Source organism: Petaurus breviceps, unplaced genomic scaffold, assembly GCF_028583685.1.
Source record: "Petaurus breviceps papuanus isolate PSGF00001 unplaced genomic scaffold, PetGlider_PUasm1.0 243, whole genome shotgun sequence".
In the NCBI taxonomy this organism is placed as follows: domain Eukaryota; kingdom Metazoa; phylum Chordata; class Mammalia; order Diprotodontia; family Petauridae; genus Petaurus; species Petaurus breviceps.
Genome location: NW_027185931.1, coordinates 307,086 through 334,282, shown reverse-complemented (window position 1 = coordinate 334,282; position 27,197 = coordinate 307,086). Strand labels below are relative to the sequence as shown.

The 27,197-nt window shown below is 40.4% G+C and overlaps 2 protein-coding genes across 2 annotated transcripts in view; both read right to left on the bottom strand.

Annotated features, from left to right (window-relative positions):
- LOC138167647 (vomeronasal type-2 receptor 26-like) overlaps positions 1 to 7,925 on the bottom strand; it is a 71,756-nt gene extending 63,831 nt beyond the window's left edge. Inside the window, exons 1-4 of the mRNA XM_069096581.1 lie at positions 7,798 to 7,925; positions 5,068 to 5,125; positions 4,482 to 4,882; positions 373 to 664 (exon numbers count right to left, since the gene is read on the bottom strand). Coding sequence (XP_068952682.1) covers positions 373 to 664; positions 4,482 to 4,882; positions 5,068 to 5,125; positions 7,798 to 7,925 — 879 coding nt within the window. The remainder of the gene's footprint in view (positions 1 to 372; positions 665 to 4,481; positions 4,883 to 5,067; positions 5,126 to 7,797) is intronic.
- Positions 7,926 to 20,498: 12,573 nt separating this feature from the next.
- LOC138167646 (vomeronasal type-2 receptor 26-like) overlaps positions 20,499 to 27,197 on the bottom strand; it is a 72,390-nt gene continuing 65,691 nt past the window's right edge. The window contains exon 6 of the mRNA XM_069096580.1: positions 20,499 to 21,409. Within this exon, the coding sequence (XP_068952681.1) occupies positions 20,499 to 21,409 (911 nt within the window). The remainder of the gene's footprint in view (positions 21,410 to 27,197) is intronic.

The following is a 27,197-nucleotide window of genomic DNA, read 5'->3' as shown; positions in this document are numbered from 1 at the left end:
TACTGGATGTGGAATTGGGAAAAGGTAAGTTCACTTCTGTCTTTAGACACTTACTGTTAGTGGGACCATGGACAATGATGTGATTTCTGTGCGCTTCAGTTGGGAAGAATAAGGGCGCCTGCCTCACAAGGCTGCGGGGAGGATCAAGTGAGAAAATATTTGTAGGAGTGTTTCACACAGGGCCTGACACACAGTAGGCGCTCTCTAGATGCTTAGATATTCCCAGCTCCCACCCCTCCACAAGATTAGGTAACTCTCATTCTATTCCTTGTGTACAATCTGGATATAAGTCAATCAGAGGTCCTTCCATTCTCTCCTCAATTGGAATGATCTGATAAAGGATTAGAAGGTAGGAGGTGCAATATTACCCACCTGTGGGATCTTGTAGAGCTCCAGCAGGGTCCCCATCTGGATGGACAGAGCAGATGTGGCTCCTCCAATGACAGCCACAGACTTGTGCTGCTCTCTGCAGCTGAAGTTAGGGACTAGCTGATTCCCTCCTGTCAACCACCTCAGGGAGCTCTCCAAGGTTTTCTCATCACTGTGGTAGGCATTGTAGAGCTGGAATCCCAGAGAAATGTTGGGCAACAGAAAAGGGTGCCTGTTGATCTCCTCCACAGCAAACTTTATGGTCAAGGCCTGCTGGTAGTTTTTATGGAGCCACCTGAAATGGAGAGAATTAGAAACCACTAACAAAACCTGAAGAAAAAATGCATTTCAGTACAAAAGCTCTCTGTTATGTGATGGTCAAAACAAACATTTCAGCTCATTTTGTGTTTATAAGAACAGTGACAATAATAGTAACTAACACTTATGTATGTCAGGAACTATGTTCAGCAAATTACAATGATTATCCCATTTTATCTATGTAACAATCCTGAGAGAGATATCCTCATTTCACAAGTGGAAAACTGAGGGAGACAGAGGCTAATTGATTTGTCCAGCATCAGCCAACCAATCAGTGAAACTGGATTTAAACACAGGTCTTCCTGACTTGAGGCAGTCCCTCTATACTCTGCTGTACCTTTGTGCCCCAAGTTGATTTTTAAGAAAAAGCCCACTCATTCTCATACTACTGCTTTTCTGTGATTCTTATGAGGTTTCTGGCTAGTTTTATGAATTCCTAATTTGAATGCGCCTGACAGACTCATGCATTTATTCAACTAATAAATTATCAGCCCATATTATGTGGTAGATAATGTGAGTGATGCCGATGGTCCTTCTTCCCAGTAGGTTCCATGACACAATAAAGGAGGGAAGAAATCCCACATGCATTTAATACAAGGCATCAGGGGAAAAGTGCACATGCATGATAGATAAAATGTAGGAATGATGAGTACAGGGGTCCATTTCCAAATGAAATCATAGCACAAGGTTTCCAGGATATTGTCATACTTCTTAAAGGAAGGAATTTAATCAGCCAGAAAATGTCTATTATATGAAAAGGGTTGTAGTAGACATGAGGAACTCAAAAGAAAGACTGAAAAAGATCCTGTAGACTGTCTGAATGATTAGATTTATGGGCTTGGGCTGCTGAATTAAAATGTAGTCTTGGACCCTGAGCAAATCACTTAAACGTCCTTCTGCCTCAGTTTCCTTATTTGCAAAATTAGGGACAATAATCACTCCAGGAGCACATAGAAAGTGTATAAGGGAGCAGGTAGCTAGGTGGGACAGTGGAGACAGCTACTGGCCAGGTGTCAGGAGACTTGAATTGGAATACATTCACAAACTATTATTAGCTGTGTGATACCTGCATGCCATTTCACTTCTCTTTCACTCAGTTTCCTCCTCTGTAAAATGGGCAAAATAATAGCACCCCTCTGGCAGAGTAGTTGTGAGAGTCAAATGAGGTAATAACTGTGAAGCATGGAACAGGACTGGAGGCACTTTGTAGTGCTTTGTAGGCACCATGAGCAGGAGGCACTCTGTCCAGGTGGACAATTTATGAATCTCCTGACCATCACGTCTGGGAAGAGGGGACTGCAGGAATAGGGAGCAGAGGTAGAAATGGGAATCCTACCAAATTTGCACACATAGCATCTGCAGTCAGCCCTTCCCACTGTGTCTTCATTTCAAGGCCAGAACCTTCTCCAGACCCCCATTACTTCTCCCCACTGCCTTCTCTTTGCTATTAAAGTGTAGAATAGCTGAAAGTCAAAGTCACCTAAAACACTGCTGCTTCTAAGCAAAGAGCTCTTCTATTCCTGTCAATATTCTCTAAAATAATTACACTCTGGACATTTTTCTCTGTCAGTTCCCAGTTTAAGGACAACAGAGCAGTTTTCTAGGAGGCAGCAGCTGAGAAGAGAATACCTCAATCTGTCCCTTCCCTCTTGTGTTTGCATCCAAACTGATTTTACCTTCAAGAAGCATGAGAAGTTACTTGCCAGATTTTTGAGCATTTGAGATACCAGTCCATTCTTTCCATGATGTTTAAAAATCAGCTGTCACCCAGGCCCAGGCACACCCCTCACAAAGTCATTCTTATCTCTCTCCACAGCCAGTGCCCTCCATACCTGGTAATCATTTTGTACCCATTCAGTTCATATTTACATACAAATATATTCTTCTCTCCATTGTAATGTAAGAACCTCGATGACAGGGATGATCTAATTCTTAGCCTTTTATCCCCAGAGTGTAGCACAGGACCTGGCACAAGGAGGTTCTTAATAAATGCCAGCTGAATAGTGGATTTCTTTCCAGGTCACTCACATTCTTTGCCATTACAATGAGGCACTGCACAATAAGCTGTTTTGTCTCCATCCAGGACCATGGCTCACAAGGTTGTTGGTCAAAGACAACATAGAGATGAGAAGGGAATTCAATTCACAGCAGAACCTTGGTCTAAACTGCATAGAGACTAGGAATGTTCCCCCCTCTAAAGCCAACCATCACCAGTTGTGTCAGGTGAAACATTACAAAGGAGGAGAAAATGGCACTAAACATCTTGAACCATTCAAGGAATAGAAATGAAATAGTATATAAGAGCCAGCATTCAGACGGTGTTTTAACGTTTTCAAAGGGCTTATATGTATGATATGATTTGATCCTAGAACCATGGGAAGGATGCACCCAGAGGTTTAGTGTTTTGCCGCACATCACAAAACTAGAAAATGTCTCAGATAGGTTTTAATTCAGATCTTTTTGACTAGAACAGATTTTATTTCCTTATGTAGAACCATAGACATAATTAGGGAGGAGGGGGAGTGGGGATACAAAGTGATATAGAGAAATGTAAAGGTACCTCAATAGTGAGAAAAAGACAGAGATGTACTGGCAGACAGAGATCCAGGGAATATTCAGAATGTACATGGAAAAGGACCATTCTCATTTTTCTATAATCTGTCTTTCATAACCCTATTGTACAATCTTGTACCACCCTTTAACTCTTGATCCACCTTACAGTGAAGCTCCTTGGAAAGAAATAACTTGAAGGAGAAAACTGTGCGTGTATGTGTGTGTGTGTTTGTGTGTGTGTGTGAGTAAATCTGGACCCCACCTCCTCCACACCGGTTTGTGATGTGCAGACTCACAGAGGTTTACATCTGAGGCTGCACTGTTAGATGTAGGGTTCCTGCTGTATTTACTCCTCAGTGAGCAACAGGAGCAAAGACCAGACAAAATTCTCATCTTGGCCTGGCCATGAGAACAATGATTTCATAGTCTAATAAAATTTGGAACTGAGTTTGAATTCCAATTTGTCTCCTGCTTTGAGGTCAGCATAACCTGATTAAAGAAACAAACACCAAAGTCTCACATATCAGTCAAGGGGAAAACAGAACATTTCATATCTCTAATTGTAACAATCATTTCAGCATCAGTATTTTATATCCCCAAGGATTCCTGTTTACTGTAGCTGAATTCCAAACCTACCTCTGTCATCCCAAGAAATGCAACACTAATGATCTCCCATTTCCCAACAGAAGCCCAGCCAGTCCTGTTAGGGTTCTGTAGTCTGGGGTATGGATTTGTAGTGTCAGTATGATCACTGAGAGTCAGAGTATGGGATGAGGAGGAATAAACTACAGTGAACGCTACTAACGTTCTCTGTCTTGAACGTCTCTAGGTCAAGACCCCTGAGGAAGTAAAAAGTGCAGGAGAGAAATGCAGAGATACAGAAACAGAGTGAAAGAGCTAAGGGCAAAAGATATATAAAGAAAAGACAGAGATAGAAACAAACCAGATAGCAAAAGAAATGGAAACAGAAACAAAAGACAGTGATATAAATGGAAATACAGAAAGATAGAGACAGAGAGACAAATAGAACATTCTCTATCTTCAGTTTTGTAAGACAGAGAGATTAAAATTTATTGGTGAATATAAACTTTAATATAAACTTTATTGCAGAGTGGAGGGAGAATTGAAGTATCACTGGGCATAACAACTGGGACTTTCCTGTTGGCCCTTTCTTTAAAAAAGAATGATTTGAAAACATCAGCTCAGTTAAAATGAATAGTTTCACATAGAGAGGTACTTACTGATAACTCCTGCAGTCCTTGTTGGGAAGACTTGTAAAAACTTCTGCTCTTGTAAAATTACTCACTCTCACTGAATACAGAGGGAGAAAGCTTCCAATCACTAGGTCCCCATCTCTGCTGAGGCTGGGGCTGATTTTGGAAAAGCAGAGGGGCTTCTCACTCCTGCACACAGAAGCAGGAAGCTGCAGGAGCAGTGACAAGACCAGAGAAGAAAGCACCCAAAAAGTGTCTCTGTGAATGAGAAGCAGCATCTCCCTGAACACTATCCAAAGTCCCAAACCTGTGAGAACCCAAGCAGTGTCCTGGATCAGAGAAGTTGACTGCTTGAGGCATTGACTGATGGGGAGTTGACCAGTCACTGAAATATTACTGATGCCCAGTCTGGAGTCCTCTCTCCATAACTGAGGAAACACAAAGGAACATGAGTCAGGGCCTTGTCCACAACAAGGACAATGATGCAAGAACAAGGATTTAATTATAAGACTCCTCTGGCCATTTCACAGCTCTGTGTCTCTCACTCATTTGAAGTTAGGGAAGAAATGAGCCACCTCTTTTAGCTCCCTCCTGCCCCAGGCTGCAAAGATACATCTGGGATCACAAGGAGCTCTGGGGACTGTGTTCCTTCAGCATCTACAGCTGTATCTCTGCATTCAGGGGAAAAACAGAAGTTGAATAACATGTCTTGCCCTCTTCCTAACATTTCCCATAAGAGCTCACATGATGAGTGAAACATTGGAGTCTCCCATGGTCCCTTTTCAACTTGGGAACTTGTGTGTGTTTCTGAGTGATAACAGGGCTGCAGGGACTCTGTGTCTGGCCCATGTCACTGCTGCAGGGAGGAGGCTCTGGAAGGGTATCCTGGATCTGACTGTGTCTGATAGGACTCAATGTGAGCAGACAACAGTAAACACTTTCAGCTCAGGCATCTGCACTGAGAACTGACCACTCATGGCCGAAAGTCCATCATGTTCTGTGAGTAAGAGATCATGTGGACCTGGGCTAAAGCACCCACAATCCAGAGGAGTCACTCCATAAATCCTATCTTTGGATGTTCTCTTAAAGTTCTCTCACTATGCTCAGGATCATGGAAGTTTAGAGATGGCTATTGCCTAGTCCAACTTGTACCAAGCAGAATTTCCTTCTATAAAGATAAGCCTTGGACACACATCACGGCCACAATTTCTCTACCTCATGAAGGGTCATATTAACAAACTCTTGGAATGAATGTTTTTCCTACGTCATAGAATCTTGGGCTTTAGAATGGAAAGGGAGATAAAAAGCAGTCTAACATTCTCACCCCCATTTTAAAGAACGGAAGATTGAGATCCACTGAGATAAAACAACTCATCTGAGATTACCCAGTGAGCAGCAGATAAATCATTCTAGTTCAGGGAACACGATTGCAAGTACAGAGCTCTCACTACAAGGAAATAATTTTTATTGTCAATTTTCCTTATGGGAACCGTATCCAAATATGAACCTCCATGTCCATAGAGGTGCCTTCTAGAACCACTACAAAGGGACCTCAGAATTCATTAAGAAATTACTGGAGCCTTCACTAGGAACTCCAGCACCTGGGAGAAATGCAGTTGAGAAATGTGGGAAGACAGTGATTCTGAGGCATGCTAAGGTCACTTGTTGGGAGCCCATGGAGTACAACTGTAGCTGTTGGTCCTGAGCATTCCAGGTGGCATGGGTTCCCGGCCCCAGTAGCATGATCCTGGTAATCTTTCCAGTCTGGCATCAGCTGGGCTGCATAGTGAAGAGAGCACTGAACACAGTGTCAGACAGACCTGAGTCAAAATCGTACTTCAGAACGTCCTTTTTTCTGTGACTCTGGGCAAGTCACTTACCTTTAGCAATCTAACTTTCCACATTTGTAAAAGGGGATAATAGTAGCACATATTTTATTGTCTTATTAAGAGTTTCAAAGAAGATTATACATGTAAAGAGTTTCAGAAATTTAATATAAACTATGAACATAATTGATTAGATCACTAATAAAAGTTAAAACTATGATTATATCAATTGATTCAGAAAAAGTTGTTATAATATATGGCATTCATTTCTATTAAGAAAACTTCAAAGTATAGCTGCAAATGTATTTTTGTTACGTTAATAAAACATTTTTATCTAAAACCTCTGCAAGCATTTTTCATAATGAGTATAAGCTTGAAGTTTTCCTGATAATTTTGGGGGTGAAATAAAGATGCTCACTGTCACAAATACTGTTCAATATTTTATGGGGATTCGCAGTTATTGCAATAAGAGAGACAAAATAAATAGAAGGAATCAGAATAGAAAATGAAATGCTAAAGCCATCTCTTTTTACAGATAATAGGTGATATACTTGGAAAATCGAAAGGCTAAATTCAAAAGCTAGTTGAAATAATTAATAAATTTAGCAAAATAGCAGAAAATCCACATAAATCATCAAAATTCCTATATATCACAAACAAAACCCTGCAAGAAGAAGAAACTCAATTTAAAATAAATTTAAACAGTAGAAAATACCTCAAAATACACCTATCAAAACAAACTGAGGAACTATATGAGAAAAATTATTTTTAAAAAACCTGTTTTATGGTGTTCTCCAGATCCTCTTCATGTGTTCCTCCTTCCTCTGAGCTTGTCTGAGGAGCCTTGCTGTTGCTGTCAGCATGTCTTCTGGAAATGCCAAGATTGGGTACCCATCCCCCAATTCCAAAGCTATGGGCTTTTTTGCCTGATTAACAGTTCAAAGACATCAGCCTTTTTGACTACAAAAGGAACTATGTTGTGTGGTTCTTCAACCCCCTTGGATTTCACCTTTGTGTGCTCTACAGAGATTATTGCTTTCAGTGATCAAGCTGAAGAATTTAAGTAAATCAATTGCCAAGTGATTGGTGCCTCAGTGGATTCGCACTTCTGTCACCTTGCCTGGGTCAATACGGTCAAGAAGAATGTTGGAGGGGCGGCCAGGTCACTCGGTGAGTAAGAGCACTGGCCCCAGAGTTGGGATGACCTGGAATCAAATCCAGGCTCTGATACTTAGCACCAAACCCAGAAATAACTGTCCGTGTAACCTTGAGCAAGTTACTTAACCCCAATTTCTTAAAAAAAAAAGAATGTTGGAGTGGGGGCTATGAATATCCCATTGTTGTCTGACCCCAAATGCACCATTACTCAAAATTTTGGGGTCTTAAATGCAGATGAGGGCATTTCATTGAGGGGCCTCTTCATCATTGATGAGGAGGGGATCTTTACCAGATGACCATCAATGACCTTCCTATGTACCAATCTGTAGATTAAACTCTTCAGCTTGTCCAGGCCTTACAGTTCACAGAGGAGCATGGCAAAGTGTGCCCTGGTGGCTGGAAACTGGAGAGTGACACCATCAAGCGTGATGTTGAGGGGAGTAAGGAATACTTCTCCAAGAAGCAGTGAGATGCTCTGTGAAGCCATGGATGGTCTTCTTACTCCCCTCCACCCTCCCTCCCCCATGGGGCCTGCAGATTCACTAGCTACTCTCTGCAGGACAAATGTGCTTGATCTTTCCCAACCTTTCAACTGGAAGGTCTTTGTAGCAGGAGCCCAGCTAGTGGGGGTAGCTGCACATGCCCTCTGCTAATGTGGCCTGATTAATCCAGATCATTCCTCCCTCCCTCAGGGCAGCAACCCTCTGTCTGAGCCTGCTAGCTCTCTCTTTCTCACTCTTAATGACAAAGTGCTGTGTTAACAATGTTTTTACCATTTCTTTTTTGACCTACTCATTCTTTAGGATTAAATTGTTTAGTTTCCAATTAGTTTTTAGTCTATCTTTCCATGGCCATTTATTGAATATGACTTTTATTGCATCATGATCTGACAATGATGTATTTAATATTTCTACCTTTCTGCACTTAATTGTGAGTTTTTTACGCTCTAGTACATGGTCATTTTTTGTGTATATGCAATGTACCTCTCAGTAGAAGGCATGTTCCTTTTTATCCCCATTTAGTTTTCTCCAGAGATCTATCATATCTAGCTTCTCTAAAATTCTATTCACCTCCTCAACTTATTTCTTGTTTATTTTGATGTTAAATCCATCAAGTTCAGAGATAGGGAGATTAAGTTCCCCCACTAGTATAGTTTTGCTATCTATTTCTTCCTCTAATTCCCTTAACTTCTCTAGGAATTTGGATGCTATACCACTTGATGCATATATGTTAAGTAATGATATTGCTTCATTCTCGATGGTGTCTTTTGGAAGGATATAGTTTCTTTCTTTATATGTTTTAATTAGATCTATTTTTGGTTTTGCTTTATCTGAGATAAAGATGGGTACCCCTGGTTTTCTTACTTTAGCTGAAGCATAATATATTCTACTTCAGTATTTTACCATTGCCCTGTACCTATCCCCTTGTTTCAAATGTGTTTCTTGTAGACAGCATATTGTAAGATTATGGTTTTTAATCCATTCTGCTATCTGCCTCCATTTTATGGGAGAATTCATCCCATTCACATTCTCGGTTATGATTACTATCTGTGTCTTTCCCTCCATCCTATTCCCTCCCTTGTTTATGCTTTTGTGTCTTCCTTCTCCCTTCCCCTCTTTAAGAGTTTTCCTTTTCACCACCATCTCCCTCAGTATTCCCTCCCGTGACTCCCCCACTTTACCTACCCTTTCCCCTTATTACTATTGCCTCTCCTTCTAACAACCCCCTCCCCCATTCTTATCTCCTGTTACTCCTCCTACTGCCTATATGGCACAATGGATTTTTGTATTTATCAAAGTATGTTATTCCCTCTTTGACCCAAACCAATGAGAGTAAATTTCATACATTGCTCTTCTCCCTTCATCCTTTCCCTCTGTTATAATAAGTTTTTGTCTTTTTTCACATTAGAATCTTAAATGTAACCAATTATGTTCATCCCTCTTTGAAGCAGAACCAATGAGAAGAAAGTTCATATAATGTTCATCTCCCTCCCTCCTTCCCCTCTACTATAGTCTGTTTTTATGCCTCTTCATGTGGCATAATTTACCTTTTTTCTGCCTCATCCTTTCTTTTTCTCCAATTACAGTCCCTTTGCACCACTTAATAAGGTTTTTCTAATCATCAGATTAGTTCATTTATACCCACACCCCCTATCTATTTATATCCCTTTTAAAGGTCATGCTAATCATATACATTTCATTATTGACAGGTATCAGCTTCTCATATAGAGATGTAAACAGTTTGCTGTCATTGAGTCCCAAGTTATATGCATGTGTGCTTCTGTGTGTATGTTTGTGTGTGTGAGCATGTGTGTTTTCCTTTTTTGCCTTTTTATTTCTTTCTTAAGTCTTGTAATTGAGGATCAAATTTTTCATTGAGCTCTGGTTTCTTCATTAGGTCAGTCTGTAAATCCCCTATTTCATTAAATGACCATCTCCTTGCCTATAATGTTATGCTCTGTTTTGACGGGTAGTTGCAGTATTTTCTCCGACCTTGTAATTCTGGAATTTGGCTGCTATATTTCTTATTTTGGGATCTCTCAGGAGGAGTGAATTCTTTCAATAAGTATTTTCAATAACTGGTGAATTCTTTCAATAGCTATTTTACCCTCTGATACTAGGACTTCAGGACAATTTTCTTTGATGATTTCTTGGAGTATGTTCTCCAGGCTGCTTTTTTCATCATGCCTTTCTAGTAGACCAATAATTTTTAGGCTATCTCTTCTGGATCTGTCCTCCAGGTCAGTTGTTTTTTTGAGACAGATAGTTCAAACTTTCTTCTAATTTTTCAATCTTCATGTTTTCTTGACTGACTCTTGATGCATCACAGAGCCCTTACCTATGATTTGACTGATTCTAATATTTAGTAAATTATTTTCCTAGGTTAGTGTTTTTTTTAAATATTCATCCATGTTTACATATTTGGATAGTGTTAATCATGCCCTTCTCCTTGATAGCTTGTCTTCTTTTGGTTTTTCTGATATTCTTTTCTTTTTCTTTTTTTTATTTTTTGAAGGGAAGGTTAGGCAATTGGGGTTAAGTTACTTGCACAAGGTCACATGGCTAGTAAGTGTTAAATATCAGAATTGGGATTTGAATTTAAGTCTTTCTAACTCCAGGGACAGTGCTCTGCTCACTGCACCATCTTATTAATGTTTAATAAATCGGCCACCCCACCGATACGGTTCTCATCTGGGTTCTTCTGTGACCTGTATGAATGATTCTTCTTAGTCTTTATTTCCACATATAAATCAGGTTTTGTGTGCAGAGAATAGAGCATTAATTCTATAATTAGGAAGATCTGAGTTCAAATATGTCCATAGACACATACCGGTTGGGTGGACACGGGCAAATCACCTGATTTCTGTGTGTTTAAATTGGGAATAATTACAGCACATGCCTCATTATTGTTTGGAGGAAATTGTGAAATAATATTTGCAAGAGTGCTTAGCCCAGTGCATGACACTCAGTAGTCATTCTCTAAATGCTCAATCCTATCCCACTTCACCCCTTGATAGGGTTAGTTAATTCCAATTCTCTTCTTTGTGCACAATCTAGTTGTAGCTACATTCTTTGTGCATAATCTGGCTGTAGGTTAATGAGAGGTCCATCCACTCTCTCCTAAGTTGGAGTGACTTGATAAAGATTTAGAAAGTAGGAGGCCCAATATCACCCACCCATGGGAAATTGTAGAACTCAAGCAGGATCCCCATCTGGAAAAACAGAGCTGATGTGGCTTCTCCAATTACAGCCACAGATTTTTCTTGGCTCTGCAGAAGAAGTGAGGGACTAGCTGACTCTTTCCTGTCAACCACCACAGGGGGCTCTCCAAGGTCCTCTCATCACTGTGGAAGGCATTGTAGACCTAGAATCCCAGAGAAATACTGGAGAGCAGAAGAGGGTCCCTGTTGATTTCCTCCACATCAAACATTATGGTCATGGCCTGATGGTAGTGAGTATGTAGCCACATGAGGGGGAGAGAGTGAGAAACCACTAACAAAACCTAAAGAGAAAATGCATTTCAGAAGGAAAGCTTTCTCAGTTTTGTGAAGTTCAAAACTAAGCCCTCCAGCTCATTTTGTTTTTACAATAACCATAGCAAAAGTAATAGTAACTAACATTTATATGGTGCCAGGTGCTGTGTTCAGCATCTTACAATGATCTCCCTAACTGAGGCTTGTCCCTCTATTTCCTGTTGTACTTTTCTGCCACAAGCTGATTATAATAGCTGGCCCCCTCATTCCTGTACTACTCCCCTCATGTGATTTCTATGCTATTTATGGGTATTTGCTTGGAGCTCCTAACTTGAATGTGCCTTGAATATAGAGAATAGAGAAAAATAATAGAATGATGACTAGGTGGGGTATACACTTCATAATGAAGTCATAACAGAAGGCTTCCTCAATTTTGTCATAACTTGGATGGACTTCAAGCAGTCAGTAAACATTCATTAAGCGTCCAGTACATGCAAACTAGGGCAGTAGGTACTAGGAATTCCAAGTAAAAACTGAATAAAATTCTCAAGACTACCTGAATGAATTGATTGCTAGGTCTGGGCTGTTGCCTTTAAATCTAGCCTCAGACTCTGGGAACATCACTTAAACTTTGGTCTGCCTTAACTTCTTCATCATTAAAAGTAGGGATAATAATCATTACCAGGGCTGTTGTGGGAATTAAATGAGCTAATATTTCAAATGTGTATAGGACAATGCCTGACATAAAATATAAACTGAATAAATTCTTGTTTCTTTCTTTTTTGTTCTCAAGATGCTCATGGAATGAGTATAATGGAGTAGGTGGCATATTTGAGACAGTCTCAGACCAGGACTGAAAAAGACTTGAACTGGAATCCATTCCCACACTCTTACGAGCTAGGTGACCCTAGGCAGGTGGTCATCTAACCTCTGTTTCTCTGAGTTTCTTCACATGTCGAATGGGAATGAATAATCACAGCACCTCTCTGGTGGGGTGGTTTTTAGGATCAAATGAGAAAATAATTGTAAAGCAGGAGAGGAAGGTGCCATGTGGCACTTTGTAGACTCTATGAGTAGAGGGCACTATGTACAACTAAACTATTTATAAATATCTTCATTATCATCGAAAAGACAACTGCATAAACAAAGATCAGAGGCAGTTTGGCAAATTGGAAGCCTGCCAAGTTTGTACACACAGCTTTTGAAGGCAGGCTTTCCCAAAGTGTATTCATTTCAAGACTAGAACCTAATGCAGGCCTCCTTTCCTTTCTCCCCATTTCTTTGTCTTTGCTTTTAAAGATGTAGAAGAGTAAAAAGTCAAAGTCACCTAAAAGACTGCCACTTCTAACCAAACTTTAAAAATCCACAGCAAAGAGCTCTCCCATTCATACCACTATTGTCCAAAAGATCTGCAATCTGGGAATGCTTCTGTCAGCTCCCACTTCTAAGGACAACAGAGCAGTTTTTTGGGAATTAGTAACTGAAAAGAGAAACCCCCAGTCTGCCCCTTCACTTGTGTTCCTATCCAATCCGATTTGACCTGTAAGAGACAGCTCTTTTTTCCCCCAAGAGAGGGTGTGGTCCAGTCTCTGAGATTTTGAGATGCCATGTCCTTATTTCCATGTTTTATTAATCAGCTCTCCCCCAAGTCCAAAGACACACTTCTCACAAACACTTTATTAGCTCCCTCTATAGCTAGTGCCTTCCACAGCTATTATTCATAGAGCCCCGGGATTTAGAGGAAGTATGAGGGGCGTCCAGGTAGCACAGCGAGTAAGAGCACCAGCCCTAGTGTCAGGATGACTTGGGGATCGAATCTGGGCTAAGACACTTAGCACCCATCCAGAAACACCTGGCCATGTAACCTTGGGCAAGTTACCTAACCCCAATTGCTTTAAAAAAAAAAGAATGAACCTTAAAAGCAGTCTAAAATTCTCATCCTCATTTTAAAGATAAAGATACTGAGAGCCATAGAGGTAAAGCAACTTACTTGAGGCTATATAGTAAACAGCATATGCCAAATATAAATATAGAAATTTTAAAAAATGAAAGAAGGTGGATACTTTCATTTCTTTAAATTTCTATTTTACCCTTTTGTTCTAGAATATCAGAACAGTTTTCTGTGATCATTTCTTAAAATATGATCTCTAGGCTTTTTTTTTTATCATGGCCTTCAGGTAATGCAATAAATGGTAAATTATCTTTCCTGGATCTATTTTCCAGGTCAGTTGCTTTTCCAATGAGATAATTCACATCATCTTCAATTTTTTTCATTCTTTTAGTTTTGTCTTATTGTTTCTTTTTTCTCATAAAGTTGTTAGCTTCCATTTGGTCCATCTTAATTTTTAAGTAATTATTTTCTCAATGAGTTTTGGACCTCCTTTTCCATTTGGTCAAATCTGCTTTTTAAGGCATTCTTCTCCTCACTGAGTTTTTGAACATTTTTTAACATTTTCCTAGTTCGTTTTTAAAATTGTTATTTTCTTCAGGGCTTTTTTGTGTGTCCCCTTTACCAAACCTGTTGTTTTTGGAAAGCAGTGATTTCTCCCTTTATTTGAATATTCATCTTCTGGGCATTTCCCAGAGTGATCCACATCTGAGGAGGAAAGAAATCCAGTCAGATCCTATCTTGTGCAAGAGGAGTTACTTCTGTGAGAAGGTTACTGACTCCAGAAAGAACCCTACTCATTTTTGAAGCCAGGAAAGCTCTCATTTTATTTCACATGTATTTTACATTCCTTGTGAATGGGTAACTCCTTAAAGGAGTACATTTGTTCAGACAAATACATGGCTATTTATTTCTCGTTCCCAATTCACATTTCCCATTTTGTTTCCCTTAGGCTAGATGCAACCCCCTGAACCACTTATTTCATATTCTCCTCCTTGGTATGTTACATTTCCCTTGTCATATATTGCATGTGCATATTAAGCATGTGCATTTAAAACAGCTCGTTCCACCCAGGGTTTGTGTTGGATAATATTAAACAGTTCATCAGGAATGCTTGCAAGCTTCTGACCTTTCACTTGATCAGAAACCTGGTTCTGCTGGGTCATAGCTCTGATTAGAGCCAGTCACCTGTGACTTACATCCTGGTATCACTCCTGCTCTTACTCCAGCCAATCAGGGAGCAGTATTAATCCTGTGGAAACAGCATTCCTTCCTTTGTTTCTGACACTGCTAATGACGTTCTCTCTGAGATTACCTTCCAAAAATATGCTACTGTGAGAAACGAATATTTCCTTAATTCAATAACTATTGTTATTAGGGACAATGTTTTTCCCCTTTTCTACTTCCTCATCCAGAAACCAACCAGTATGGGAAATCCCTTTTAGAATTTTACCCAGGCCAGGGTGTAATCAGAAAGTGAATGAAATTCCAAGTCTGGGCTAATAGGTGTGTTCCAGTTCATTGTGTTTGCTCAAACAGGTCTAGGGAAAGGTTAATTCTCAAATTATCAAGAGAGGTGATATGGAAATAGATGTATCTTTGACCAAGATTTGAGTGACCTAGGTCAGGTGCCTCAAGGCCTTCATTTCAATATAACCCACCCTCCCATTATGTTAACCAATCCCAATTAATTGTCATCCCTCAGGAACCCCTACTTTTCAAAGGGCATATAAAATGAGACCCCACTGCCATTCAGGGTGTTGTCTAAGAGAGACTGCCAAATGACCATTCTTTTATTAATAACCTGCTGGCTTTTTAATAAAATGATGAAATGACTGAGAAACTGACTCTCAGACTGTTTTAATCATTACACTATACACATATTGTCTTCTTTATTAAAAGGTAAACTACTTGAGTGCAGGAACAATTTTTCCCTTTTTTTGTATCCACAGTACTCAGTACTGAGCTTGGCACAGAACAGGCATTTAGTAAACACTACTGCCCTTGCAAGGTTTGTGAAAAGTGAACCCTCTTCAACTGAAGGTGGCTTGTGTTATGATAATTTAATGTAGACCCAAGACCCCAGACAGGTAAACATGTGTTCTTTCTTACATAAGATTCACTGTAGTATACCGTCAGATGCTTTATTAAAAAACGAAAATTACCTAAGTGCTAATCCCTGAAGGACTTTATCATGAATTGAATCATCTACATTGAGAGAAAGGCTTATTTATGTCTACCACCCCCTGACAATTCAGTTCTTTTCATGAGCAGATACATTTTCACTATCAGATATGACCCTTCACTTGGTGTTTTGGTTTGTTTTGCCTTTTTTTTAAAAATCAGACTGTGTTTTCACAGTATAGTAAGACTTTCTCACATCTTTGTTTTGGCTTTTGGAGATAGGTGGGAATCAAGAAGAACTGAGTTCAAATCATGCCTTAGACAATTACTAGCTGAGTGATCCTGACCAAGCCATTTAACATCTGTATTAGTTTCCTCTCATATAAAATGGAGATCATACCATCTACCACCTAGGTCATTGTCAGAATCAAATAAGGTAATATCTGTAAAGTGCTTTGTGAACTTTTAAAAAGAATATAAATCTTAGCTAGTATAATTTACCAATGCCAGCAGAGGTGCTTTTTCTGCAAAGTGTAGTCTTAGAGCAGTTATTATTAACCTAACGTCCACAAATCCCCAAGAAGATTTATGTGTGCATTTCAGAGGGTCAATAAATTTGAATGCAAAAAAAATCAGTTTTTTCTTGCTAATATTACCTGAAATTTAGTGTTTTCCTGCATTTTAAATTTAAAGAAAAAGCAGTACTCTGAAAAGGAGTTCATAATCTTCCACGATTTCCATGACACATAAAATGATAAGGATTTCTGCCTTAGAACGTCCCTCAGAGCCAGAGAAGGAAAAATGACCTTAGCTCGGGGAATAAACCAGTCTTTGGAGACAGGTCTGACCCAAAGTATTCTGGACTCCAAGGCCAGCTCCCTTTCTGCTACACCATTCTTCCCACCACTGGGTTCATGATTGTGATGATCACCTTTGAGGTGCATTATTCTCCTTAACAGTGTATGTTGTCATGCTTTATTCTGAATTTCTGACTTGGCATATGAACTGAACAGCACAATTGAGAACAAAGTGTTCTAGAACAAAAGTCAGGAAATAGGTATGTTAATGTTGGCACAGCCTAAATCAGATCTGAGTGAGTCATGTCCTCTCCATAGGTTTCATAAATAACATGAGACATCGGAAAAAGATGATGAACAAGATCCTTTCCACCTGAGGATCTATAAAAAGTCCTCTAGCTACTCACCCTTAGTTAGCTTGTTTCAGTGACACTGATAGCAGTCAGTAGGGATAGATTACAAACCAAACCAATGTCTTCTAGAAAAGACTGAACATTTTAAGCATTTTCCATTCCACGCAGAAGGATTCACACCCTCTCCAGCCACACTTGAAATGAGAATCACCTACTCCATTAAAAGTCAATTCCCTGCATGTAATGGGAATGTAAATTTGGAAGATCTTCCCTGCCCCTAGGCTAAAGTGCATCTGAAGCCTGGCATGGGAGGCTTGTTTTTCAGTAGATACTTCTTGATTGGCCAGTGAGTCAATAAGGTTGTTACATTCTCTGAGCCAGGAGAAGGCTATATAAACCCTGATTTGAGGCTTTTTTTGGGGGGCTCACTTTGAGAAGTGTTCTGTGATTTGATCTGGATTCTGGGAAGCCGTTGTCCAGAGCCCCCCCAGCTTTGAAAAACCCAGATATTGAAACCCAGATGTTGATTGGGTATGGATGTAATGGCTGGACAGTTTGGAAAGCTTTCTACTTGATCTGTTTCTGTCTTGATAATTCTGCCTGTATACTTTGAAGTTCGGGGTGTTGACCTTTTTCCCCTGAACAAGGTAAACGATATATGGTCTGACTGATTAAAGTAAGCTTGTTAACCCATTTTGAGTTGCTTTCCTTTATTAAAGCAGATCCAAGAACCTGTATTGGCAGCAAACCCTGAGGATGCTTGGGGTGATTGCTGCTACACTGCAATATTCGCCATTCTCCATTTTCACTCAAAACCTGCCTGACTACAACTCACTTCCAAATTCCTTTATCCCTGAGAGGATTATTTTCCCAACATGTTTCAATCCATCTTAAATCACTCCAAAATTGTGTGCCTATAAAACCCTGGGTAGTTTACTGTAGCAGGTGGGAATACCATTCTATGGTCAAAACACAAAAAAACCAAAATTACAAATACTTCTGGAAAGATGATACCACTCACCATCAGCACATGGAATGTGTGCACTCTTACAGACAATACAAAATCCAGTAGACCTAAAAGACAAGCAGCTTTTTTTGTCTGTGATTTTTTATTTCTTTAAAATAATTCATACAAATGGTTAGTCACAAACATGATTTTAAGCAGAAATATTGCTAGCCTATCACATTACAAGGAAAGAATCAATGTAGGTGATGCAATGTTGCTACTGTTCAGCAGTCTAGTGCCTTTTTGCAATCCACCAATTACATAAAATTTAAATGGTGACAAAAAGCACAATGATCATTTATGCAAAACCTGTCTTCTTCAAAATCCTTTCCAATGTTGTTTCTATTTGGAAAGGAATATTCATGTCCAACATAGAAGAAATAGTTTTTCTTTTGTTTACCAAGTTAGTATAAAATTAAGACAAACTGGTAGGAAAAAAAATGATGCACTGTGTTGTCCTCAAAACTATATATATATATATATATTGAAATAGTGTGTAATGGAGACAGTCCATTAGAAGACATCTGATTTTGGGGTAAATGTAATTTGGGCTAATATAAGTTACACTAATTTTACTTTGCAGAAAATATCTTTGCCCAGTAGTTAACTGACATTTTATCACCTCGATTGAAGTTAGTGGAATTTTCACCACATTCATGAAGTCATACAGAAGTTGATAAGAATGAGAGTTTTGGGGTGAAATATCTTTAGGCCAATCAAAAGCTTTGTGGGCAGCTGTATCAGCAATGCAATATTCACAATGCTGTGGCAATTATAAATATGCTGATGTGGTTATTAATCACAAAATATACCAGGCTCTCTATATGGGGGACAAAGCTAGGACATTTAGTAAAATATCAAATGATTGAGTCCCAAAACCAGAAAGTCAAAGCCATCAGAGTAGTTATGAAATTGGCACAGGTAGATAAAGTAGAAAGCACCCACATTCTCGAGCCTTTGAAACAGAACAGGCTACCTCAGGTAAAGGTCCTCTTCTCCCCACTCACAGCAACCACTCAGCAGCCAGGAAGTGTGCTCCCAGCAGCTCTGGCCCCGACAATCCTCAGCAGGAGTCCCTAGCAGAAATTCTGGCTGTCTCAAAAAGGGGTTCACACATCCACCTCCGCTTCAGCCACTACTGCTACCACTGCCGCTTCCTCTACTGCTGCCACTGCCAGTCACCACAGGAACTCTAGCTTGGCTTCTGCTTCCTCTTGCCCCACGCCTTCCTGCTAAGTCAGCAAGTCCAATGGAGCATGGAAGATCTTTAAATCCCATAACCCTTACATTCGGCCCCAAGATCTTTCATGTCCCTTACTTGGCAAAAATACATTAGGAATAACTGGTGTCAACAGAATTTCACAACAATATAACAAGGATAGCACACAATAAACACAGAAAACAATATTTTAGGGTGGGGCTTGAGCACAAGCTCCCCATCATCCCCCCCAACAAATGGGGTCCCAAAATCTTGGGGTAAGGGGCGAAGGTCTCTTCTTTCATGGCTACTTGCTTCTGAAATCAGATGTAGAGCTGTCCCTGTCCCAAGGGGTCCCATTTGAGAGGTCAGTTCTTAATATGCTTGATGCCAGGTCCAAGGATGACACATCACAGTTGCAGAAAGGGGGTGACATCCAACTTAAGCTATCACGCATCTACAGGTGGAGGGTACCAAGCCTGCGGAAACAAATCTAGCAAACAAGGCGAACAGACAAAAAGCCAAGAAGAAGCAAAGAGACAATAACCTGAAGTGGCATTGCCAGATCACAAGCTATACACAGATCTATAGCAATTTGGGCATAGCCCCAAATTGCTCTCCAGAAGTGTTAGATCAGTTCACAACTCCACCAATAATGTGTTAATGTCCCAGTTTTCCCACATCTCCTCCAAAAGAAATCATTTTTCTTTTGTGTCATATCAACCAATCTTATAAGTGTAACATTGTACCTGTGAATTATTTAATTTGAATTTTTCTAATGAATAGTAGACATATAACTTAATTCAGCCATAGATCACATTAGCTTGCCAGGCTGTTACATAATAAAATTGTTCCAAAGGGATCTGTTTTTCAATTAATAATATTCCATCCCATCTGAAAACCCTGAGTGGGATTTCTTTTTCCAAATGAACTGCTATACATGGTATACTGGTATCTCTCCCATAAGATATTTGTGAAGCAGTGCGGCCAGGTAGCACAGCGAGTAAGCGCACCAGCTCCAGTGTTAGGATGACCTGGGATCAAATCCGGGCTCAGACACTTATCACCCACCCAGAAACACCTGGCCGTGTAACCTTGAACAAGTTAATTAACCCCAATTGCTTAAAAAAAGATATTTGTGAAGTAGATTTTTGGACCAATATGGAATAAGGTATTTTTGTCCTTATTAAAATTCATCTGACACAATTGTGTCTAATGCTCCATCCAATAAGAGGATTTTGGCAAACTGAGGATTTTGTAATTTAGTATTTTAGCTATCTTACTTGGGTTTCTGTTATCTCCAAAACTGATAAAGAGGCCTCCTTTGCATGTATCCAAATCATTATAAAAGTGTCCTGAAGAGAACAATTCCAAAGTCAGATCACTAACTTCTAAGTGAAGATAAACCAGGGTGATTCACAGATTCAAGAGTCAGGGTGTAAGTTGGGTTTGAAGAAGATATCAGTATGAAAAATGTGATGTTAAAAAGGTAATGATGCAGATGAAGTGAAAAGGTTTCTGGGACATTTTCAGGAAGCTATTTGTTAAACATTTACCAGCAAAACCTGGGTTCTCTGACAATATGTGGGGCGCTTAAAAAGAACCAACTTAAATTCAAATATCAGGGAGAAGAAGAACCACAGACATCACATGCTGAAGTGTTATTATTGAAACTTTTTATGCCTCTGGTAGGAATTGTGAGGCAATGTCCTAGAATCATGTCAGCCCTTGGAATTCATGTTTTTCTTTATCCCTTCTTGAGTGTTCCTTTCCGGCCTCAGCAGGATGACATAACACTTGGGAATAAAGATGCAGCCCAGTAACCCAGCACTGGAGGCCAGGATGGAGAAGATCTCTACCACAACCATGGCCTTGCCCTTGGTGCTCTGGTACGTGGGGAGGAAGGAGACCCACACACTGCAGAACACCAGCATGCTGAAAGTGATGAACTGGGCTTCATTGAAGGCGTCAGGCAGGCTCCTGGCCAGGAAAGCCACAGTGAAGCTTCCCAGGGCTAGGAAGCCCATGTAGCCCAGAACACAGTAGAAGGCAACATCAGAGCCCTCATTGCATTGAATGATGATGTGACCACGTTCAGAGTGTGGGTCAATGTCTGGGAAGGGGGGAGAAGTTCCCAGCCAGATGCCACAGAGAATCACTTGAATGCCAGAGCAGATGAGGACAACGGAGTTGGACACCCTTGATTGCATCCACATCCTGCCTCTACTCCCTGGTCTTGTAGCCCTGAAGGCCAGAACCACCATGATGGTTTTTGCCAAAATAGAGGACACAGCCACAGTGAAGACAACTCCAAAAGTAGTTTGTCTGAGGAGGCAGGTGGCTGCAGTGGGACGGCCAATGAAGAGCAAGGAGCAGAGGAAGCAGAAGGTGAGGGAGATGAGAAGAATATAGCTGAGCGTCCGATTATTGGCCTTGACAATGGGAGTGTCTTGAAACTTTATGAAAACCCAGAGAATGAGAATTGTTAGAAGAGAGAAAGAAACAACTATTAACGCTAGTGTTATCCCCAAAGGCTCTGCGATGTCCAGGAAGGTCACAGTCTTTGGGAAGCAGTGATCTCTGTCCTTATTTGGATGCTCATCTTCTGGGCACTTCCAACAGTGGTCCACATCTGAAGAGGAAGAAAATCCAGTCATATGCTATCTTGTGCAGGAGGAACTAATCCTAGTGACCTCCTCTCTGAGATCACCTTCCATCTATTCTACATATCTTCTCATTACCTTGCTACTCCCATTCTCTGTTCCCTATTAAAGGGTGATCTATATAAATGCAGGAACTATTTTTCCCTTATATGTATCCCTAGCATTTATTGTGTCTGTCCTTTAGTATGTGCTCAATAAGCTCCCCTGCCTCTTGTCTGGTCTGCAATTAGCATGCCACATTTTTCCTCGTGGTGGTTACTTTGTTCTGGGTAGATTTCTGGGTGGAGACCATTTCTTTTGTGGGATTCACTTCCATAAAATACATTTTTGCATTGTGATTAACATAATGTATGACCTCAACAAGTAAGATGTTTTGGAATTAGAAAGTTCTGCATAGATTTCAGGAGATTATTTCTCACATGGGACTCAATGCCATAAAATACTTTTAGATGCTTTATTAATAAAAAAAATGAAAATAGCCTTGGTCCTAATTCCATCATGAATTTAGTGAACTGATCTCATAGAAAAGCTTCTCTGTGCATCTTTCCCCCCTTTTCTAATTTATTTCTTTTCTCAGTTAAATGCGTTTTTACTCTCAGACTGAGATTTAACTGCATGAACACTTAAAGATTTTTGGTGTTTTGTTGCTTAGAATAAGGTTGTGATATCACCAGGATAGTGAATCTTTCTCAGGTTTTAATATGACTTTTGGAGGCAGGAAGGAATCAGGAAGATGAGTTGAAACCTGACCTCAGATCTTTACTAGATGAGTTACCCTAGGTGACTCAGTTGACTTCTGTTTGGGTCAATTTAATCAAGTTTAAAATAGAGATAATACAATCTGTCATCTAAGGCAAGGATCAAATGAGACAATATTTGCAAAGTGCCTTGGGAATTTTAGAGAAAAATATAAATGCCAGCTATTATTATTTACCAAGGCAGGCAAGCAGAGGTTTCTCATCCACAAATATAATCTTTGACATCGATTCTGAACTTGGGGTCCACAAATCTCCAAATAGGTTCATGGGAGCATTTCAGAGTATTCACAAATTTGGATGCATAAATACTAAATCTACCTGAAATTCGGTATGTTCTTTACTTTTTAATTATAAAACAAAATTCTGGTAAGGGGTTCATAACCTTCATAGGTTGTCATGATTAAAAAAGTCTACGAACTCCTGGTATGTGGGGTATAGAGGGATTTCCTGATTTACCCTGAGTAACACATCCTGGATTTTGAGATAGGATTTAATCCCAAGGATTTTAAGGATTATGGGATTTAAAGATTTTCCATGCCCCATTGAACTTGCTGATATGGCAGGAAGGGGTGGAGCAAGAGGAAGTGGAAGCCAAGCTAGAGTTCCTGTGGTGGCTCGCAGTGGTGGTGACAGCGGCAGCAGCAGCAGAGGCAGTGGCAGCAGAAGCGCGAACCCCTTTTTGAGTTAGCCAGAATTTCTGCTAAGGACTCCTGCTGAGGACTGCCAGGGACCAGAGCTGCTGGGAGTGTGCTTCCTGGAAGCCGGGAGGTTGCTGTGAGTGGGTAGAGAAGGAACTTTTGCCTGAGGTAGCCTGTTCTGTTTTAAAGGCTTGAGAATATGGGTGCTTTCTACTTTATCTACCTGTGCCAATTTCATAACTATTCTGATGGCTTTGATTTTCTGGTTTTGGGACTCAGTCTTTTGGTATTTTAATAAATGTTCTAGCTTATTCCCCCATATAGAAAGCCTGATATATTTTGTTATGGATAACCACATCAGCATATATGCAATTTCCTTAGGCATTATGAATATTGCATTGCTGATACATTTGGCGACGAGGAAGCATCACAAAGTGTCAGGCCTCTATTTGGAAGCAGCGGGGCTTTAGAGGGAGAAACGGCTATTCCAGGATGGGAGGATTTGCCTTATTCCTCTCTAGCCAGATAATGGGCCAAAAGTATAGGGCCCTGTGAAAACTGGGAACCAAGATTAAAAGAGGGAGAACCTGGAGATTTGGAAAGATGTTTGCAAGGAATACCCATAGAACCAAGCAAAGAACTGGCAGGAGTGTGCAGGAGAGGCTGGGTCCTGCTAACAAGTTATCACCTTATGTGTAAAAGTAGGGATAAGCTGCTGGAGGAAAGAGCTCGGATGGCTAGGGAGTCAGCTGGTTTGCCTGAGGATTCTTCTGTGTCACAGCATTCAGAAGAGCAAACTAGAGGGACTCATGTAGTCCAGGAGCAAGGTACTGTTCATGTGGCTAAAAGGAAGCAAAAAACTAGAAGAAGGAATGTGCATGCAGCTTTTGTACAGGCTGGGCAGAGTTGCTTTGACAGCTTCCAGGAGAATATGTGTGAGGAGAATGGAGCAAGGTTAGATGAGGAGTCTTCTAATGTAGAAGCTCTCCCCATACGAAGAAGAAGACAGGAGAACCACCGAGGCAAAACAGACTCCAGAGAGATAATTGAGGATTTCACTCAACAGGAGATCACTGATATATTGAGTAGATTCACCCAAAGAAGGGGGGAGTCTTTAGTGTCTTGGATAGTAAGAATCACTGATGAAGGCGCCGGAGGAATAACACTGGACAGTGAGGACTGCTTAAAATTCATAAGTATCAGTCAGAATCCTTTTGTACACCAAGCTTTTAGGGATCACCATATGTAAGGAGGTAACAACAAAACTAATCTGCTAGCTTTAGCTGCAGAGGGATGCCAAAAGCAATATCCTACTGAATCTATGTGGTCTAGGGGAGACAGACCCTGGTACTCAATTAGAGACTGTATGAGAAAGCTAAAGGAAGAGGTGATGAAAACTGCTATCATGATTGGAGATGCAAATGCATATTATGATACCCCCCCGCCCCAGGAGTTTCTCATAGAAATAGTGAAGACGGCTCCTCCTGCATATAAGCACCTATTTCTGACTCTATTAATTGGAGAAATAGGGCACCCTCTTTCAGAGGTGCTGGATAAGATTTCACAATTAAGTGATTTAGGGGAATGGGGACAAGATAAATTGCCTCTACAGAGAAAAGTAAACAGCCAGAGGATTCAGAGACAAAATAGACCAACAAGAAGGGAACTGTTACTGCTCTATTAAGAGAAGGGGTTGACTTTAGAAGAATAGATGGTACTCCAACTAAGGAGCTGCATAAGCTGTACCAAGAAAAGGTACTTAGCATTAGAATGAATAGGGAAGCAGGAACCACCCCTGCAGGTACTTCTGAATCTGAATCTTTGTATCCAAGTTTGCCCCACCTTCAGGGGGAATAGGAGATAGGCCAAGACCCAGCCCAGATAAAAGAAATATGCAGAAGATATTGCAAACCCCATATTGGTTAAACAATATATTGGAAGAATGGATCAACTACTGTGACTAGGGCACTGCTTGATACTGGGGCTGAGGCCACACTTATCTATGGAAACCCTGATAAGTTTAAACATGGAACTCCTATTACCATCACAGGTCTAGGAGGGGCTGAAATATCAGCCAGACAGGTTAAAACAACAATGAAAATTGGGCAGTTACCTACGAAAGAATATACTGTGGTTGTTGTACCCATTCCTGAATACATCATTGAAATAGATGTATAGAGAGGCATGACTCTGAATTCACCTGAAGGGAGATACCAATTTGCTGTAAGGAAGATAGGAATTAATGCAGTTTTAGTGGGAAAAATAAAAATGGACTCAATCACTTTACCTGAACCTTCTGAAGAAATTACTTTAAAACAGTATCGTGTGCCAGGTGGGCAAGATGAAATTACCACTACTGTAAAGGAATATGTTGAAGCAGGAGTGTTAGTCCCTACAACCACAAGATGGAATAATCTTGTCTGGCCAGTAAGAAAATCATATGGGCCATGGAAAATGACTGTGGATTATAGACAGTTGAATAAGGTGACTCCTTCTTTGCATGCTGCTCTTCCAGATAACATCACCTTAATAGAAAGGATCGAGACATATGATGGGACTTGGTATGCAGTTATTGGCTTGGCAAATGCCTTCTTCACCATCCCAATAGACTCTAAACAATGGGACCAATTCGCTTTCACTTGGCAAGGTAGACAATATACTTTCACCCACTTGCCACAAGGGTACATACATAGCACCATTATTTGTCACAGGATTGTGGCTGAACAGTTGGATGAATTAAAGCTGCCTGGTATGCAGCTTACCCACTACATTGATGATATCATGATACAGGGAAAAGATGCAAAAGAAGTAGCAAGGAGTTTGACCCTTCTCATCGAGCATATGAAGAGTAAAGTGTGGGAAATAAACCCTGCAAAGGTTCAAGAACCGGCTCAAAATGTAAAATTTTTGGGTATACAATGGAACAAGGGCCTACGGGATATTCTTCCTCAAACCCAATAAGAGATTCAGGATTTTCCTACCCCTTCCAATAAGAAGGAGGCCCAAAAGTTCATAGGATTATTTGGATACTGGAGGCACCACATTTCACATTTGGGACATATTTTAAAACCTTTATATAGAGTTACACAGAAGAAATATGAATTTGATTGGGCAGTTGAGCAGAGTAAAGCTTTTGAAGAAGCCAAGGCTGCCATACAATTGGCCCTAGATTTGTGGCCCATGCAAAATGGTGGAATTGCAAGTGACCGTACAAGATGATTATGCAAACTGGAGCTTATGGCAAAAACAACAAAGCCAAAATGTACCTTTGGGATTTTGGTGTAGGAAACTCCCTTCATCTGGAGTCCAGTATACACCTTTTGAAAAGCAGTTGTTAGCTGCATGTTGGGCTTTGGTGGAGACTGAACAACTGACTCGGGAACATGAAGTGATATTAAGACTTGGAATCCCAATTATGACCTCGGTAAAGAGTACCCCAGCTTCTCACAGAATTGGACATGCCCAAGAGGCTAGTATAATCAAATGAAATTGGTATATTCAAAATAGAGCAAAAACAGGCAAAAGCAGAGTCTCTGCTCTATATGAATCTGTAGCAAACATAGAAATTGAGAGGAATGACACACCCTCTGAGCAAAGCAACAGTTGGTACATCCACTGTAAATTGGAATGAGGGATATGGATGTATTGACTGAGGTACAAAAGAGTCATGCATGGTTTACTGATGGGACAGCAAAATATTTGGGCCAAAAAAGACATTGGAAAGCAGTGGCCTATAACCCATGTACTAGAAGAACTTTGGAAAGAACTGGGATAGGTGGAACTAGTCAACATGCTGAACTTATGGCAGTATATCAAGCCATCAAAATAGAACAAGGAGGACAGCGTCATATATTCACTGATTCATGGGTGGTAGCTAATGGGTTAGCTACATGGATGCCCATGTGGAAAAATCAGAATTGGGAAATTCATGGCAAACAAGTCTGGGGCAAAGAATTATGGGAATATATCTGGAACATGTCTTTTGTCACTGACTTGTCAGTTTTTTATGTAGATGCTCATGTGGCCCTCACCACGCCAGAATGTGAATACAATGCTCATGCTGATCAACTGGCAATGATTGCAGATTTATATGTACTTGTGTTGGCAATGATTGCTACTGAACATATTGTCCCTACTTTGACAACAACTGATGATCCAGTGTTAGCAAAATGGGTCCACCAAACAGCAGGCCATTTGGGGGTCCAGGCCACACACCAGTGGGCACAAGATCGAGGTATTGTATCTCTCATTCACTGTCAAAACAGATAGCAGAAGAATGTCATATATGTCAATTGGAAAAGGAGCGAACTGTTCCTCGGGTAGTAACTGGAGAGATAGCAAGAGGAAAAGTCCCAGCCCAA